This window comes from Indicator indicator, chromosome 25 (assembly GCF_027791375.1).
Source record: "Indicator indicator isolate 239-I01 chromosome 25, UM_Iind_1.1, whole genome shotgun sequence".
NCBI classification, from domain to species: domain Eukaryota; kingdom Metazoa; phylum Chordata; class Aves; order Piciformes; family Indicatoridae; genus Indicator; species Indicator indicator.
In genome coordinates, this window is record NC_072034.1 from 8,578,424 (window position 1) to 8,596,789 (window position 18,366).

Genomic DNA, 18,366 nt, shown 5'->3' on the forward strand with positions numbered 1-18,366 from the left:
ATGAAACAGTACCAAAAAACAGTTATGCCCTAGTTATTTCCTCTTTTATTAGAGGAAATGTGTGTCCTATACACTGTCCTCTTTTGACTTGATCTACTCCTGAATATAAACGTGGAAAAAGATTTTAAAAGCACAATCGCTTTCAAAGCAGGTTAAGCCAAGAAAGTAACAAGGAACTCTTGTTCTGAAATGAATTTCCACACATGGATTTAGTTCCTTGCAGGAACAGCTAATCAGAAGAACCTTAAGGCAAAACAGAGTGCTTTTTAATTATCTACTTTTAAATGCTCATTAACCAGTTGTCCAGTGTGAGCAGTAGTGTATTGATGCCAGCGATGCCCTGTGGCAAATTTTTACCATGTGCTTGTTAGGATCAGCGACCTAGCTTAGAAGGCTTATGGGTTCCTTAGAAAGAACTATCAGCCCAACTACTTGGACTAAGTGTAAAGACTCTGCCAGAAGACAAATTATTTCAAGTCTTTTCCTAATATTTATGCACAAGAAATGAGAGGCTTTCCTCTCAAGAGGGATTGTGTGGGAAAATCTGTGTCTTCACTAAAATAAAATCCTGCTGTGAGATATATTGTGTCTTGCGATCTTTAATTATTCCCACAGCAGCAAAAATTCCACATTCAGGAAAATACTTAGGTGGCTCCCAACTACTCTCAATGGAGCGAAATCTTCCATCTACTTTGTGATACAGTGATCTCTATAAAATAGCAAGTAGCAGAAGACTGCTGCCTCCTTTTTAGGGAGCCTGTATTTCTCATGTATTGAGCAAACAACTGGAAACGATGAACCAACTCTTCAACTTGGTGAAATTTAACATAACTAATAGAGGACCATCTGGCATAGACTATCACTTGAGAAATGTTGCAGCGTGTTGCTCAGTGTGTTAAAAGTGCTTGCAAATATAAACAGAATTAGGGAGGGTGGGACAGTGGATCTCACCTACCTCTATCAAAATTCTAACTCCTGCAGTGTTTCTCTTAGAAAACCATAACTGTTTATGAAGACTTATTTTGTTTCTACAAAGTAAATTGTTTGGTAGGTGAGGTACTTTAACAATACTTTTTCCACCTGTTCTTCTGGAAGCAATAGAATGGAAGTTGGTTCAAATTTTAAGGTTCTGACAAGTGGAAGCAACCAAAGATCTGATGGGATTTTTGTTTGTTTGTTTGTTTACCATGCATGGATGGTATACTTCATGTGAAGTGGTTGTTACCAGCTAGAATAGGGAGAAAACCCCTTAAATTATCAACCATATCCTGTCCTAAACTGAATGAAACCATATTAGAACAAATATTGATTGTCTCCTGTCTGTAGTCTTAAATCTATGCAACAATTATTTATCTGTAACATCACGTCTTGTACAGGCACCTCAGGATGACCACGAAACATAGGTATCTCTCCCACAAAATAGGTATCTCTAACTACTCCAGTTGAAGCCTTAATCATATCAATAGGAGGCCAAAACGTTCCCATCTGTTACTTCACTCAAAATCACACTTACTGACGAAACACTGCCCTAAAACAGTTTTCAACCACAGGAGTTGCATACCAGAAATCACGGACTCCTACATAGTGCTCCAGCACTGTAAAATCTCGCTGCTGAAGCTGTGTAAATATCCCACTGAGCAGAGATTAAATCCAATGCATTAAAAATGTTCCAACAATTACTCTCCATCCCTTTCCTTGTTTACCATGTGTGTCCTGATAGGTTTACTGACACAGCTACACAGCAAGTTGTCTGCAGGGTTGCCATGGGTCTTGTTTTTCATGGATGTGAATAATGTAAATCCTGAAACTGAGTAGGTTTCCCCCCCCCCGTCCCCCCCCGACTGTGCATGATTTTGCATTTGTAGACTGTATTGAATACTTTAAGGTGCCAAATAAAGCTTATTTGTGTCTGTCTCACACCGTTGTGTCTCCTTCCTAACCTAACAGCTCTCCAGATCAAGTAAAAGATAAATTATCTTATTTCTCACGATTTCTTAAATTATTATAATGAGGCATAACATAAAGCACAGGAGTATTTCACTGTTAGCTGTTTGACTTGGAAATGATTATTTGCCTCACGTTTCTTTCTCCAAATCAGGTTTTGATTATAAGCAATGCTTTGAGGCTCCCCCCAGGACTGAGTCTCATTAATAGTCTCTTTTTGGGGGCCATTGCTGACACCTTTTTATCTACCACTAAATAAATCGTCTGTCCTCCATTATGTGTTGCAGACTGACCCACTGAAAGACTTTCAAGATAATGGGGAGACTCAGTTGTTTGTTTTGAGGGGAGGCTGGGCACTAGGAAATGTTCCTTGCTACCAGCCCAGGGAGACAGGAGAGCTGGTTTTTACCCGTTTCACCCGTCCTGCGGCGGGCGCCGATGGAGGCCTGCTGCTGAGGCGAGCTGGCGGCGGAGCCGCACTGTCCCGCCTGAGCAGGGGGCGCCTCCAGGCTTCCCCCGTGTCCATGGCGCCCGCCAATGGGGAGGGCAGGGTCGGGTCACGTGGCCGCCCGGCGCGCTATAATGCTGCTGTCATGGCGTCCAGGGGGCTCGGTGGCAGCGCGGCCACTGAGGGGATGGAGCCGGCCAAGGGGGAAGACGCTGACCCTGCCGGCGCCGAGTATGCCGGCAGCGAAGGCCGCAGCAGCAGCGAGAGCGGCTCGTGTGCCACTTCGCTGTCCGCGAGCTCCGAGTAAGGGCAGGGCGGGGCGCGGGAGGGCGGGCTGGCCGGCCGGCCGGGGTTCTACGGGCAGTCGCCGGAGCCCAATGTCGGCACTTTCCTACTGCAGGTCGCTTTCTTAAAAGCGTTTCTCTGACAGAACTCCGAAAGTCAGGCAGTGGGCGGCAGCGTGAGTTGATCTGGCGGGCAGTGCTTGGGGTGATGCCCTACCCCAGCTGGGCACTGCCCAGCACTGAGAGGCACTTGTCTGGCGTGTGACAAATGCTTTAGCACTGGGGCTGCAGCCTGCCTGGCTCTTGGGAGCGTGGCTCTTGGGAGATGGTGGGTGAGGAGACAGCTCTGCAATGCCAAAGCATGTTTTAAAGTCAGACGTGCAACCACGGGGGGGTTAACTTGTTACTATTTTTTGATTCGTGCAAAAAATTTACTCTGTGTTCTCTGCATTAAAGCAACTCTGCTTGACATCTCAAGTGTGTATTTTTATGTCTAAGCTATGGAATTTTATTTGCCTGTCATTTTCGTTAGGTAGTGCAAAGAAGAAAAAGATTTTATTTGAAGTGAGGTTTGAAGTGTTTAAGTACTCTTCAGTTTGTAATTTCCCATATCTCTGGCTCAGTGGAGTGAAAGCTGTTGGATGTACACCTGCATTATTCTGTTCCTATGCTTATAAGCCAGAACTCAACTGTAACACATCTCTGCCTGAGGTCATGCTTTTCCCCTCCCCTCTCTCCTGCATGCTTGGCTTTCTTTCTTTTCCAATTTTTTTTAATCTAAAATGCCTATTTACTGTCATACCATTTATACGTGTCAGGGGTAAAACTTTATCCCACATTTCAGGAGGAAAATCTTTGTCATGTTATCTTGTACCTACAACCTTTTGAGAGATGAGTCAGGTAATTGTCTGCCCTAACAACCATTAGGTGTTGTTATCATGCTAACACTTCCTTGACTAAGATACTCAAGGTCTTGACTAAGATACTCAAGGTCTTTGAGTAAGACTTTGTAGAAGAAGCTAAGACTGTATTAGCCATGGCTATCAGGAATAGCCCAATTATCACTGGTGGTAGCTTTTCTTTTAAAACTATCAACTTGGGAAAATAATTAATAAATGCTGAGAAAGTGCTTGACCTTTTCTCCTGTCTGCAACATCTGTAGACCTCTAAAGTCACTGAGGTTCCAGGAGAGTAATGTCAGTGTTTTCCATATGCATAGTCCAGCCAGATCTTCTCTTTGAGCTTCAAACAAGTAATGACAATAATTATAATGCAAGTCTCCATTCTAGTTTTTCTTCATTTGATTTTTATCAGTGTAGGCTCACTCAGGGAGGCTCTGTTTGTCAGCTCATCAGGAAGAATGAACTGACCTTGTCTGTTCCTGAAAACCTGTTCGTCACCTGCTAAGGCTGATTATTTTTGTGTGTGTGAGATCATAAAGCTCTCTTAATATGTAGCTTAAATGCTTTGGTAAATTAAACCACTAGGTATTCCTTCTTTGACCATATTGATTCTCATCCTTCTGTAGCAATACTGTATTGTTCATCTTGGGTTTTTTCTATCTGGGGATTTTTTTCTTCAGCCAGAAGAGTGTAATTTCCTTCAGTCTCCCTTTAAAACATGTTTATAAAGTATTTACTTTCTGTCTCTCTGCTGTGGACTTGTTCCAGTTCTTACGTCTTAAAATGTACTGTGCAAAGCTGGCAACACATTGCTGTTGCCAAATTAGGACAAAATTTTTGTGCTGTGCAGAGGGTTCTCCTGTTAATACATCCTGTAGCTGCATTTTCTTTGCAGTGGCTTGTTGCTAGTGACTTAGTAAGCCACTCCAGTTGGTACAGGAAAAGCTATAGCAGTGCTTCCTCTTCATCTTTTTGGTGTCTTACTGCATGTGGACTTGAGCATGCTATTTTGAACTTGTCTTAGTAAGTGTTAGCTAGATTTTGACTTGGGTTTTTTTTGGTTGTGGGGTTTTGTTTGTTTGGTTTGTGTTTTTTCATATTGAGGTGATTTTAAAATGTTCATCTTGCTTCTGTTAAGGTCTTGCACTACAATCCACCTCATAAATATGTAAAGGAAAAAAATAATAGGAGTGAACAAATAGGATGTCAGTTTTTCTGTGAGAGAAAGCCCTGTCATGGCCATCAATGTAATTATGAATTAAAACCTGTATGTGGAAGAAATAGTTTGTGGTTTCAGTTTTTGTTTGTTTTCAGAAAGGACAACACTGCTTTTTGCAATAGCCATTTTCCTGTGAGGCATTTGAAGAACCTCTTTTAACATGTGGGAGGGATGTCTTTCCCTGCACATCCATTGCATGCCTTAGCAGAGCTTACACCCTCATGGCAAACCTAAAACAGTTGAGCTTTCAGCATTCAGGAGGCAACTTTTACTTTTTTTGCTTTTTTTTTTCTGTTGTACTCTTCCTATCCCCTCCATACTTGAAGTAATCAAATGTCACTTGTACAGCAATCTCCCTATCTGAGCTCTCACTGATCATTCTTCTTTCTTTCCCAGTGACCTTGAGCCTGAATGGTTGGATGATGTGCAGAAAAATGGAGAATTATTTTACTTAGAATTGAGTGAAAGTGAAGAAGAGGCTCTGCTGCAGAACAGCTCTCTAGAACTGCCAGCAGTGAATCACGTCAGGTTTCGTGAAAATGAAGCTGAAGTTATTCAAGAGGGATCACGAAAAGAAAGAAAGTATGAACTGAAGAAATTGACCAAAATATTAAAAAAGAAGAATCTTTTACCAAAGCATTCTGGTAAGAAAGGCAGTGGAAGCTGTAATGTGCACTCCAGTGGCCCTACTTCCATACTGAAACACCAGTCTGCTCAGAAAATGGGTGTGACTGTTCAGCAAAAATACAAAGATGTGTCTGTGTATGTAAATCCCAGAAAACTGAACAGTGCTGGAGAAGATGAGCAGCACAGGCTGCTGGAGGCCTTAGTAGGGATTGTCCATCAGTCTTCATGGAGCAGCCGAAGGGCAGAAAAACAAGGCAGGAAGGATAAAGTCACCAGAGGAATCAGTGAAGAGAAGCTTGTAGTTCATGGCTTGGTGCCAGGTAGTTCAGCAATGAAAACAGGTCAAATCTTGATAGGTAAGTAATCAGATGAACAGTTACCTTTGGAGTCTTCCTTTAATATGAAGAGATTTTTTCTTCATTTTTGTTTTCCTCTTTGAGAAATATTCCTGAGACAGAAGGAATTACAGCAACTGTTTTGTCAATCGAGCAATTATTTTAAATAAATGCCATTGCATCTGGTGTTTTGTTACCTATTCAGTTTTACTGTATTAGAGGGTTTAAGAACATGACATGATGGAGCAGGTGTTAACAGAGTGAGGAGATGACAATCCTTTAAGCATAGAGGGAGTGAGCAGCTTGGATCTGAAGTAGCAAATGCCCCACTGCCACCACTTTTAACTTAAAGCAGATTTTGCTCAGTAGATAAGTGGGACTGGGGAAAAGCTATAGTCTGCCAAATACTGTATTTTATTTCCGTCCTTTCCCACACCATCCTCTTTAGATAAAAGCTTTAATCTATATGCTTTAAATGGATTTTGTGGCATTAAAATGAGAGATAAATACCGAATAAGATACATTCATGTGTTAGAAACTTGAAGTACAGCCTTGTTTGGATATTATTCTGTTTAGTAAGTGTAACAGCTGCTTCTTTAGCAGTTATGATCAGAAGGCCTCCAAATACATAGTAGAGGGGCTGCAGTTTGAGGAGGCAGTGAGACAGCTGACCATCTTTCCTTTCTGTTGACTTGGCTGTTGTCAAACACTTCCATGAGCTGATGCAAGTAAATAATCTGGCAGAAAACTGACCCAGAAGAAAAACTGTAGTTTTCGCTGGTGTAGTAAGTTAAACTTGGATCAGAGAAGGTCTGACAAGCACCTGAGCATGAAGAGTGGAGGGGAACAAACTTCTGTGGCTGGTAGTGACGGAGCACAAATGCTCCAAATTCCAGCATCAAGAGGCTATTATAAGGACTTGGCACCCGCAAGACTCCAACCTCAGAGACAATAAATGTGAGACAGCTAGCCTACATCTGTAAAGGGAAGAAGGTGGTTCAGTTACCCTTGAAGCTGGGGAGAGAGCAAAGATGTGATACTGGTTAGAAGATAATTGAAATCTTAATACTATAGCAATGCAGATCCCACAAAGTCAGCATGAGTGCTTTTCAAATTCCAGCACTCTGTGCATAAAAAGGCAAATCGTGCTTTGACTAGCTGATTCTTCTAGCATGTGTTTTTGGTGGGGATGCTAAAGAATACTCTAGAGGGAGAGCTGGATAACTTTCAGATTTTACCAGAAAGAACTGATTAGTCAAGAAGTAGGGGATGTAGACTGAGGAGAAGGAGGAGGAGGGAGTGAGTTGCAGCTTGATCTGCTTACTGGTATTTAGTCTCATTAGTGTGAGAGTGGGTATTTATAACCTGTAAGTTAATTTTTGGACACAAATCTGCATACAACTGCAAGTTTGTGAGAGCAGGTATAAAGTCAGGACAGTCAATTACAGGAGATAAAGCTAACTTTCTAACTAGAGATGGTGCTTCATCTGCAGCCACTTCATGCTTCCTGAAACTAGTGGGGGAAAAACTGTCGAGTTTTTGTTCAGTTTTAGATAGATGAACATTTAAGTTCATCTAAAGAGTCTAGCGGTTTAACATGTCCTAGGCTGTCATGAACCAGTATTTGCACATGGGAAACAGAGACTTTTAAGCACACTGCAGTTACTCAGCTCTATTCTGTACCAACAGCATAAGATGTATAATTTTCATATAAAAATACTTTCCAATTATATATTTGTAGTGAACACTGAGTACTCAGTCTTTTTGTGTGGTGTTTAGAATTAGGGATGCTTTGCAAAAATTAGATGGTCAGGTTTCAGTGCTTTTGTGTAAAGAATATACAGTAAAAAAATAAAGTTGTGTTGGTCAAAAAAACTCAGGTTTCCTGCTTCTGCATTGTACATCAGAAAATGGGATAGCTATGGTGCACACCCAAAGCCTGATTCAGCAACTCTAGTTCTATAGATAGCCTCCCCACATCCTTACAGGATCTGGAGTGGGTCGGCAAGTTCAAGAAAAATACAGTAGAACTGTGCTTCTTGTTGTTGTTTTCAAAGTCAGTCTTAGAAATCTTGTTGTGAATTGTGGAAACAGTCAGTAAAAAGTATTTCTGTGGTCAGTCTAAAATTGAAGTATTTGCACAAAATTCAACAGCTTCTTGAGCCATCACAAATGAGGAACAGCTGATCAGTATCATGTGATGCCTGCTGGTTGGTTTGGTTATAACTTTGTCCATCTTTATCGACCTGAACATGCATTGGAATTAACTTGTTCTTGTGCTTTTTAATATTTTAATAGCCATCAGTGGTGCAGACTATTTTCTGCAGTGGTCTTCTGGCAAACAAATACTAAGTGTGTTTTCCTTTTTCAAATACATCCATTAAAATGACGTACTGTGATCTCGTGGTGATGTTTTCATACACCGTTGAGCGGCTTACACAGCTTCAGAAATGCCTATGAGCAGCACAAGGCAGCTCATGACCTCCTGCCATGCAGGTCACTCCTGCAGCACCCCACTACCAAAATCCTGCTGGTTATGCCTGATGGAGTTTACTAACTCTCCCATCTTATTTAGACTATGAGCTCCCTAGATGATTTTTCCAAAGACTTGGATTTGTAATATGCTAAATAATAACCAAGTTACTGATTACTTTGTCTTTTCATTGGCAACTTAGTTAATTTGGCAGTGTTAAGTCTGGTAGTGTTCCTGCTCACTGAAGGTGGCTTGGACAAGATGACCTTTGAGGGTCCTTTCCAGTCCAATGCAATCTGTGAATCTGTAGCCATTTCAGTGGCTCAAGTTCAGGTGGTTCAGGTTCAAGTTTAAGGGAGACTAAGCTCTCTGCATTTTTTTTTTTCACTCCAAATAAACCGTTATGAAGTGGTTATTGCTTAAGCATTTTTTAGCAGAAAAAACTTATTTTCCTTCCCTGAATAATCACTTTTTCTCAGGTGGCTTCTTCAATTTATTTTGAAATGTGATTCCCTCATAGCTTTGAACACTTAAAACATCTGTTTATTATTTGTGCACTACACTTTATGGTGTTTTTTTTTAAGATTGCATATGGAAGTCATAAGCCTTGTTGCTGTATTTTATTAACCAAGTAGAACGCAGGCACTGACCAGATGAAAGTAAATACAACATTTTTGCAAGCTCCAAAAAAACCCTGCCGCTTTGTAACTGTAAAAAGATGCCTCTCTATCCTTGTGTTATCAGTTCATTGCTCTTTTGGTTTATATTTAACAATGCAGTATCCATCTTACATTTTCAAAATTTAAAAGCTCTCATTGATTTTTAAATTCTTGCTGTCACTTTCATTTTGGTTAAGATGAAATACAGTTGCTTTTATCTCACGTTTTTTAAATGTCTTTTGTACTTCTGGCAAAATTCTTTCCTTCCTTGAGTTCTTTATTAACAATATGCAAAACTTGGTCTGTTACACAAAACTTTCTAGTCTCATCATTAAGTCTATATGCAAAGATAAAAAGGTCCGCTAAATAATTTGTTATATTTTCTTTTTTTTCTTTTTTTTTTTTTGCCTCCTCTTCACATTGAATTCTATCTAATTCACAGCAGGGCATACTTCTTAAAAGTGCTGATGAGCCTCATCTTTACTATAGTACAAATGAAAAAGTAATTTCAGTGGAAATACTAGAAAGCTCTTTTCAGTAGCAGAGTATTGTATTGTTGCCCTCTTTGAAATTATCTTCTCTTCTTGTTACTTTCATCACCAAATATCTGAAGGTTTTGTGTGAATTCTATCACCTGATCAGTAGGTACAGGTGTCAAAAATTTGTCAAAAGTACCCAGGAACAGGGATTAATCTTGGATGATATTAAAGGTGAGAGTAAATAATCCAGTTCTGAACAAGTATACAAAAGACGCAGGCTGCTGTTACAAGCTTCAGTTGAAAGGTCCGGATCCCAACATCATTTACTGACAAATATTCTTCTAAGGGTTTCTAATTCAGTAATTTATTGATTTTATGTAGGAGAGTTATTCGTGTTTCCCAAATAAGGAAGTGTTTAAGTAGCAATCGTTTTAATTTTAACAGAAAAAACACAGATATTGCTGTTGGAATTCTGAAGTTTTACTAAACAAGGCTCTGACTGCTGTAAAGCCAAGTGAGTGGTAAAGCACTGACCAGTGGTTTAAAATAGTTATCCATTCACAAAATTAAAAAACTTGCAGTCATCTTCCTGCTCTCATTCAAATTACTCAAACATCTCCTTGTCCGAGTTGTCTCCAGGTGATTTTGTGTTTGCGGTTACAGACCAAGTAGGCAAACCTTTGTGGGACCAGATAGGATGTAAAGAGCTTTTGATTTCAAACCAACCCCACCAGGTTCTTGAACCTTGAATTTCTTGGGGATTTTCCTCCACTTCTGAAATGGGTTTTGTGGTTTGGGATTTTTAGATGCTCCAGCTGGACAGTTTGCCCAGGGAGGTTGTGAATGCCTAGTCCCAGAAGGTGTTCAAGGCCAGGCTGGATGGGGCCTTGAGCAACCTCATTGAGTGGAAGGTGTCCTTGCCTATGGCAGGAGTTTTGGAACTAGATGATCTTTAAGATCCCTTCCCACCTAAACCATTCTGCGATAAATGCTGCTTTTGTCATTTTGCAGACTGTGGAACTAAGAGTCCTGTTGGAAAAAAAAAAAGTCCGTGAAAGGACCAAAATACTGTCAGAATTTGAGATTTTCATGAGGAATGACTATATATGGTGTATTTGTTGAGGAGGCTTTCCAAAGTCAGGATGTTGGGCATGCAAGACAGAAACAGTTTGTGTAAGCTCCGCTGTGTTCTCACTGTGGTGCTTGGGAAGTCATTTATGTTCTTTCAATCTTCTTTTGAAGCTTAACAGCATTGGTTTGGGTAAAAGCAGCCTGCTAACATATAAAGCAAGTAATTGATCTGGCTTTTTTCAGTAGAATGTATTCCATACTTTGCCTTTTTTGGAAAGGAATATGTGAGCATTTATAAGTACTTCCACCAAATCATTACCAAGAACATGAAAAAGTGTCCTCAGTCCTCTCCCATGTGAATACCGTGGTTCTGATTTTAATTCAGCCAAAAATGTTCTCATCCCATCACAGTATGGATGTGGCATTAATTTGTCAGTCAGTGTCTCCTGGTTTAATGCAAAGATCTGCTTTTAGAAATTGTATTTGGAGGTTTATCTTTAGGGAATGAGTATTTAACAGAAGTAATAGTCCTGTGCCTTCTGGCAAAGCAATAGGTAGTTCTGAAATAAACGTTTCAGGGATGCCAGCAGTCCCAAAGACTTTTTCTAAACTTTGTCTTTTAAAAAGCAGGAATCATTTCCTCAGAGGTGTGCAAACTAGGTGTTTGAGGTCAACATACACTGTTCTGAGCTACTACTGACTGGATGTGAGAAGTCTTTGCTAATGAGAAGATAGAACAAGGAAAATATGAAGGAATTCCTTCCTCTTTCTGTTTCATTGCTTCAGTAAAAATCAGTGTTTAGAGAACATATATGGACATCTTACAGTTTCTTTGTGGATTGAGAGTCTTTTTATAACAAGGGAGAGAATTAAAAAGCTTTATTATTATTGTGAGATTAAAAAACTAATAAAAATAAAAAGCTAACTTTATTCCTTAAAAAGAAGAGCACATATTTTTCTAAAGATAAATTTATTTACTCAAGGTCTGCTATCTTGGAGCTGCCTGAAGAAAATTAATTTCTTCTATTACAGCTGCTGACTATGACTAAAAATGGAACCAAGTGAGACATTCTAATCTTTTAACTTACATGCTGGTGACTTTAATGACAGACAATAATGATCTTATTGGTGGTAGAAAAGCCAGCCAATAAGAGAAGATTAAGTGTTATTCTATCTAGTGTTACACAGTAAAATTTTTGTATGCAACTGTTTTGTTTCAAAAGCCTTTTAAGCATGCAGAATTTTACATTATTTTATATTGGGTTTGAAAAAAATGGCTGTTTCTTGTCTCCATAAGTGTATACAGCTACTTCAGAGAAGAGGAAGAACTTCTCTTTGATCTCTGTACTTAAGAAAAGCCAGTCTGAGGGGTCTTTCACCCGCTTCATAGAGCACAAGAATGACTGAAAAAAGCATTTGCAGTACCATCTGTTCAACTTTTTTCTGCTGCTAGTGAAATGTCTCTCTGCATGGAATTCACCAATGTTTTAGTCCTGGGAAATTGTGATTTTGCAAGCCCACCAAGTTAGATCAGCTTAAACAACTACAAACAGCATTTACCCTTTTTATGTCATTTAACCTAGATTGATTAGGTATTAAGTACGTGAAATTAGATTAAACTTTATACGTTGGCGTTATTTTGTTTTTTTGGATGAACTTCATGTCAAGCTCATTTTCTGTAAGTTTTTCATACTGCTAAAATGGAAGAAACAATTTGCAAAGGAAGTGTAGGTGTGATCTGCCTTATGAGGAAAGGCTGAGGGAGCTGGGTCTCTTTAGCTTGGAGGAGTCTGTCAGGGTCACAGAACACTGGAACAGGCTGCCCAGAGAGGTTGTGGAATCTCCTCTGGAGACACTCAAAATCCACCTGGATGTGATCCTGTGTGTGACTTGCTCTAGGTGGTCCCACTCTAGCAGGGGGGTTGGACTAGATGATATTCTGAGGTCCGTTCCAAGCCCTGACATTCTGTGATTCTTTGTGTCACTCTAACAAAAAAAATTTGCATACATCAACTGACATTAATTATCACACTGGATCAATCTCGTGGTCATGTTCTGCTTTAAGATATTCTGTGTGCATCATTTTACACAATTCCTATTGTGCTAGTGATGTCTTTGGTCCTGTTAATTCATAGTCTGTATGCTTTGAATGCTGTTATATTTGGCAAAAAGAGAAGGAAAAAATGCAAACACTCCCACTGCCCCCAGTTCTGGGAATTCTGTACTGCTAAATGTACGTTTTCTCAGTTTACATCAAGTTGCAGTTCTTTAATAGTGATAGAGCATTTTCTGGCACAGTGAAGGCAGCCCTGCAGGACTGCTTTGGCTGTGTCGTCTGGAAAGCTGTTCCATTTATGGTAGATGATTACATTTTTACAAATTGCATGGAATAAATATTTACTGCTGCAATGAAAGTTTTACATACGCACATTAGGCACTGAATAAATAAAACACTTTGAGTATATAACATGTAAATGCTGATGGATCTTCTCCTTTCAAAGTGTCTTTGTATATTCCACCATGGGAGATGGGGTTCAAAAATAGTCCCAGAAGTGCATGTATCTTCACAACATGTGTGCTGCTCCTTTGAATGGCTTTGCCATTTAGGTAACTCAGCTGTTGTCTTTACAATGGAACTGGGAAGTCTCTAGAAAAACAAACAGAATACAAACAACTGTTGTTTGGACAGTGCTCCAGATGAGTACAAGAGCAATTTATGCTTTGTCTTCCATTTGTGATGATGACCTTTATAGTGTTCTGCAACAAAGAACGTAGTAATCCTGTTTATAATTCCTTGTGGTACTAGAGTAGAGTGAATTTTCTGCTTTTGATTACTAGTTTTCAAGTCCTGAGGCTCTGGCATGGATTTACTGAGTTCCTTTTAAATGCTGTTTCACTTTCAGCTTTCCTAACCTTGAATTATTATTGTGCTGAAGATTTGATAGCCCAAGACTCCTCTGTGCTGTTCGTCAACACAGAAGTCAGGGAGAGAGACACAATTACTTGAAATAGAAGAAAAAAAAAAACAAACAAACAAAACAACAATGTAATCCATTCCAAGGAATAACATTTCTGTATGCATATAATCAAAACTTAACCTCTTCTGGCTTTGCTGTAAGAAAGAGTAGGGATGTTAGTTGGAGCTGAGCAAGTCTTCTCCCTGGAAAGCTTGCAATACATACTGAACCTTACAGTTGTTCAGTGCTTTTCTTCTGCAGCTGAGCACATTATTGTTGCCAAATCAAGGCCTAAAATACAGTTACACTAACATGCACATTTGCTGTGAATCCATATCCTTTTTCTAATGTCTTTACACTGCCTGAAGGAGTGATGTCACTACTGCTGCTGCCTGGCTGAGGACTTCTCTTTTGCAGGTGTAGTTGAATACTGAAAATGCTGCCTTTGGCTTTTCATGTCCTGATGCAGGAGAAAAGCATGGGTGTCAGCATTGCAGCTTCTAGAATTCATATTATTCCCTGAACCCTGCAAGTTCAAAGAGAGGGGCTCAGGGATGGTCGGATTCTCCCATGGTTAGGCTCAACCAACACTTGAAACTTCTGGTGTAAGTGATGGCTTAGAGTCTTGTAAGCTGCTACAGGAAGAGTGAGGTTTTGAGTACTTTTGGAAATAGTAGTGTTTACATCAGTGGAGGTGGTATTGGAGAAGGGTTGACAAGTGAACAGAGGTGGTTTTGGAGGGAAAAAAAAGCTAATTCTTGTGTATAACATGATTGGTGAAGTTGTTGGTTTTTCCAGTCAAGTAACAAGAATATGCCTGGATGGAGGGGAGTAGCTTTGACAAGTATTTTTGTCAAATGATACAACTGTAGCCATAAGGCCTTAAGAGCACTGAGGTAATCAACTATGTTTCTCAACATAGAAGAAACCATCTACTTTAATGTAACAAAAACAATTATGATTGTTTGTCATGTTAATTTGTAAAACAAAGCACTCTTTGCTTTTGTATTGTGGTGTAATACCATCTAACTTTCTCTTGCTTTTGTCTGTTTTATCTCCAGGAGATGCTCTAGTTGCTGTAAATGATGTTGATGTGAATTCTGAAAACATAGAAAGGGTTTTGTCTTGCATTCCAGGCCCTATGCAGGTACAGTAGTTGAACATTTATTTCAAATGTCCTCTGGAAAAAATTCATCTTGTTTCTAGCCTTTTTTCCTTAGGAAACAACTTAGGTGATCTTTTCACAGAATCTTCTCATCTACTTTTTGAACACCTTGGCTGATGTCAGTCAAATTTAGAGTACAAATTTCAGAGTTCTAATTCTGTGAAGTTTGGTGAAAAGCCAGTATCCCATTAAAGGACATGAGGTACAGTCTGTCTATTCTATATTTGGGTAGTCATCAGCCAGGGTCAGAAAGTACACTCAACAAGAGGTAAGCAAGAGGTAGCAGCACACTTGTAGGTTTAGACTAACCGTAACACCTGATCTTTTTGCCCAGTGTGAGAATCAAGGTATTCATGCTTGCAGCATTCTGAGTATTCAGGTCTCCCTATGAGAACTACTCAGACTCATAGAACTGTTGAGTTTGGAAGAGCTCTTTACTACGTACGTATGTGGGGAACCCCCCTATTTTATTGCTTTTCTTGATCAGAAAGCAAGTTCATTATTAAGGTAACATTCACATCAAAACAAATTACTTCTGTTGAATACAGGAAAGTCATTCCTCTGAGACCTGAACAAACTTCTAAGCAGCAGTAGTTGTAGTTGTGGGCAAAGATGGCAGGTATGATTGCTCTGAGAGTTGGGATTTTGAACACTGTTCTCAGCAAACGAAGGACAACATATATCACGTTCTGACGGTGTGAGTTATCGGGCTGGAGCTGTGCAAACTGGCAATAGCAATGTAAGAAGTAAGGTAGTGACCGTGCCTGCCACACAACACTAGTGGCTTTTTGTCAGTTGCTGTTCTTAAGCCAGGCATAATTATTATGGAAATACTTAAATAATTATCTCTCCATCAATATAAAAGACTCATAAACCACAAGAGAGTAAGAAGAAGCCTGAATTAGCAAGTAGTGCTGTTAAAGGTATTTTAGGCAATTTAAATAGAAAAGTTGATACCACTTTCATATTTAAAGAGAAAAAGTAAATTATTGACTATTTAAAAGCTTTTAGGTTAAATGGTTTAGATCTTTCAAAACCCAACAGTGATGAAGATTGACAGAAATTAGTAACAGAAACTGATACAAAAAGCCCCCTCAAAACTGACCTGTTGAATGTTTTTTCCCCCAAATCTACTGCAGTTCTCTTTTCTTATAGCGGAATAATATTTTTGAAGCTACAATGAAGAATTAAATATCCAATGAAGAATTAGTTAAGTGTTTCAGAATGAAACTAGGAGAGTGTCAGTGGTCTAGGATATTAGTAGCTTAAAAATTAAACATTTTGAGTAATTCTGCTTCAATCCACTTGCTGGTGGACAGGAAGATGAGGTAAAATTTGCAATTTATAGATATGAGATGGAGCAGGTTAAATTATAGTGCCTCTTAAAGTATGTAACCTCTGGGTACTGCTTAGTGTTACATACTGTAACCATGGGTAGTTTGTTTGGTTTTTTTCAGGTAGAATATATGAGGTGATAATAAGAGAAATTTCTTACTGTCCAGAGATAAAAAGAAATGGAAATTTTGGATTTTGTTAAACATGGTTCTGTTCACAACTTAGGTAGTGTAAATGCCTGCAGAACTACATCTGCAGCTGCAATAAGATTCAGTATTAATCTGTCAGTTTAGGAACCTTTCCAAGATACTTGACAGTATAAAGCTTGCCTAAGCTACCAGAGTTGTGGTCAGGTACTGGCAGAGGTCCATGGTAGAAAAGCCTTCTCTTGCCTGTCTTTGACCAAATATGGAGTTGCTGTAACTGTTATTAAATAGAGAATTCTGTAAAAAGCAGAGATTATATAGTTTATTTAATTGTATCCTTGCTAGATTAGAGTTTACATGTTACTCATTGCTAAAATGCATGGCAAACCTTTATGCAGCAGTTACTTTTAATGCAACTTTAATGTTTACATTGTCAGTAAATCTGTCAAGTAGACAGCAATTACTTGAAATGTGTAACTGTTTGTCATGTTGGCTTTCCAAAACCTTTTATTAAAGTGCAATTACTCCTTTTTTACTGTGAAGTTTGAGACAAGCCAGAAGAGTGATTGCTGAAATAGACCAGTGGAGAATTAAATACAGAGTTCAGTGGGTTGTTTTGGGGTTTTTTTGGGGGGGGGGTTTGTTTTTGTGTGTGGTGTGGAACACTGTGCTCACACTGCTGAAGGATCAGAGGGTTGTTGTTTCTCAGATTTAGTAATAAAGGCAGCTGTTAGACAGCAGAATTGTTAATGTATTGTCAGTCGTCATACATTGCAAAATATCAAAAAAAGGTGCAGTTTGATGCTGGTTTACCATATTTGAAAGTTTCTGCTTTTCTGGGTTCAGTGCTAAAAATGACTGGAAGTCATTTTGAAAGCTAACTACCTACATACTATCTGTTGCAACATGTGGTATAACATCTCACCTTATTATATTGCCAGAATTTGTCTTCTTGCCTTGGTTTAGACTCTAGCTTCTAGGGATGTAAGGGGTAGTTCAGTATATTTACTGAGCAATAGCAGTCCAAGTGCTACTGGTATTTTAATGGCAGAACTGTTTCTGTGTGCTTGCATGTCACCTCCTGAAAGTCCCAGTTCTGATTAAAGCATTGGACATCTCCTTTATAAGTGCTATAGCAATGAATGTGACAGTCCAAAGCATACCCCTCAATCAATGCCTGAGATAGTGTGATAAACTTACCTTCTGCTCTCCATACAACTTTACATTTCTGTAATCAAAAGAGCTGCTGTTGTTTTCTATCACTACAAGACAGATAAGATGGAATATGCTAAAAGAAATTATTTTTCCTTACTATGACACCTGGAAGTTGCAGAACTATTTTACCCAAAGCTTTCTAAAAGTAATCAGTGTGAGGCAAGCACTCAGAATCAGAAATCTCAGCCTGAAATTTTGAGTTACAGTTGTGCAAACCATAAGCACATGGAAAACAAAGACCTAAAGCAGGAAATGGCAGGCAATCTTAAAAGGCAGGCAGTGCCACCAGCTCTGTCTAATAAAATCCATGTTCTAAGCCATGCAGCTTTCTTGCAGATAAGCAGAAAGCTGCCTTTGGGGGCAGACCCACAGTCTAACAGCCACATTGTCTGTTTCTTACACTGACAAATGTTTAAGTAAAGAGCATGGAGAAAAAAGTAGAGAGTGACCTTTACGTCATACTTTTCCAACTTCCAGTGGTCGGTAGTTGGGGTCCTGTTGGATTACTTACAGGTTTGTATCTTCTCCTTTTTTAATCTAGTTCTTTAAATCCCTTTGTCCTCCACAGCATTCTGTAGCAGTGTTTTACATAACTGTTCTGTGTTACATTCATTGCAGTTGGCTTTCCAAGTGCCATCTTATTAAGTATTTTGAGTTATTCCCAGGTTCTATGAGTAGTTAATTGTCCATGTCTTATTATTTGTAGCATTGCAAGACCTTAGAAAAATCATGAAATGTATGAAAGTCATGAAATTCATGACTATGGAAAGTCACAAAATGTTCCACTTTCCTGAGTGGAAAAATCCCCATCTGTGTACCTCATAGTTTCCTGTTACTGTCACCTTCATCAGTGCCTTCTTGCACTTTGATTAAATTCTGAGAACTGTTTGAAGTATTGAGAATGTGTACATGCTATATATTTATAGAGTGGAACACAAACATTTTTTGTGTTTTCCCATTCTTTTCCTTTTCTGCTTGCAATACAAACATTTTATGTTCTTTTACAATTCTTTTCTGCTGTGCATTCAATTGACCTTCTTCAGGAGAAATGAAATCGGAGTTGTGAAAGATGATGCAGTCAGTGTTTACAAAAAAGTGATTCAGTAG

At 39.1% G+C, this 18,366-nt stretch overlaps 1 protein-coding gene across 1 annotated transcript in view; it reads left to right on the forward strand.

Annotated features, from left to right (window-relative positions):
* The first annotated feature begins 2,537 nt into the window (after positions 1 to 2,537).
* INTU (inturned planar cell polarity protein) overlaps positions 2,538 to 18,366 on the forward strand; it is a 36,479-nt gene continuing 20,650 nt past the window's right edge. Inside the window, exons 1-3 of the mRNA XM_054392374.1 lie at positions 2,538 to 2,695; positions 5,194 to 5,780; positions 14,460 to 14,545. Coding sequence (XP_054248349.1) covers positions 2,538 to 2,695; positions 5,194 to 5,780; positions 14,460 to 14,545 — 831 coding nt within the window. The remainder of the gene's footprint in view (positions 2,696 to 5,193; positions 5,781 to 14,459; positions 14,546 to 18,366) is intronic.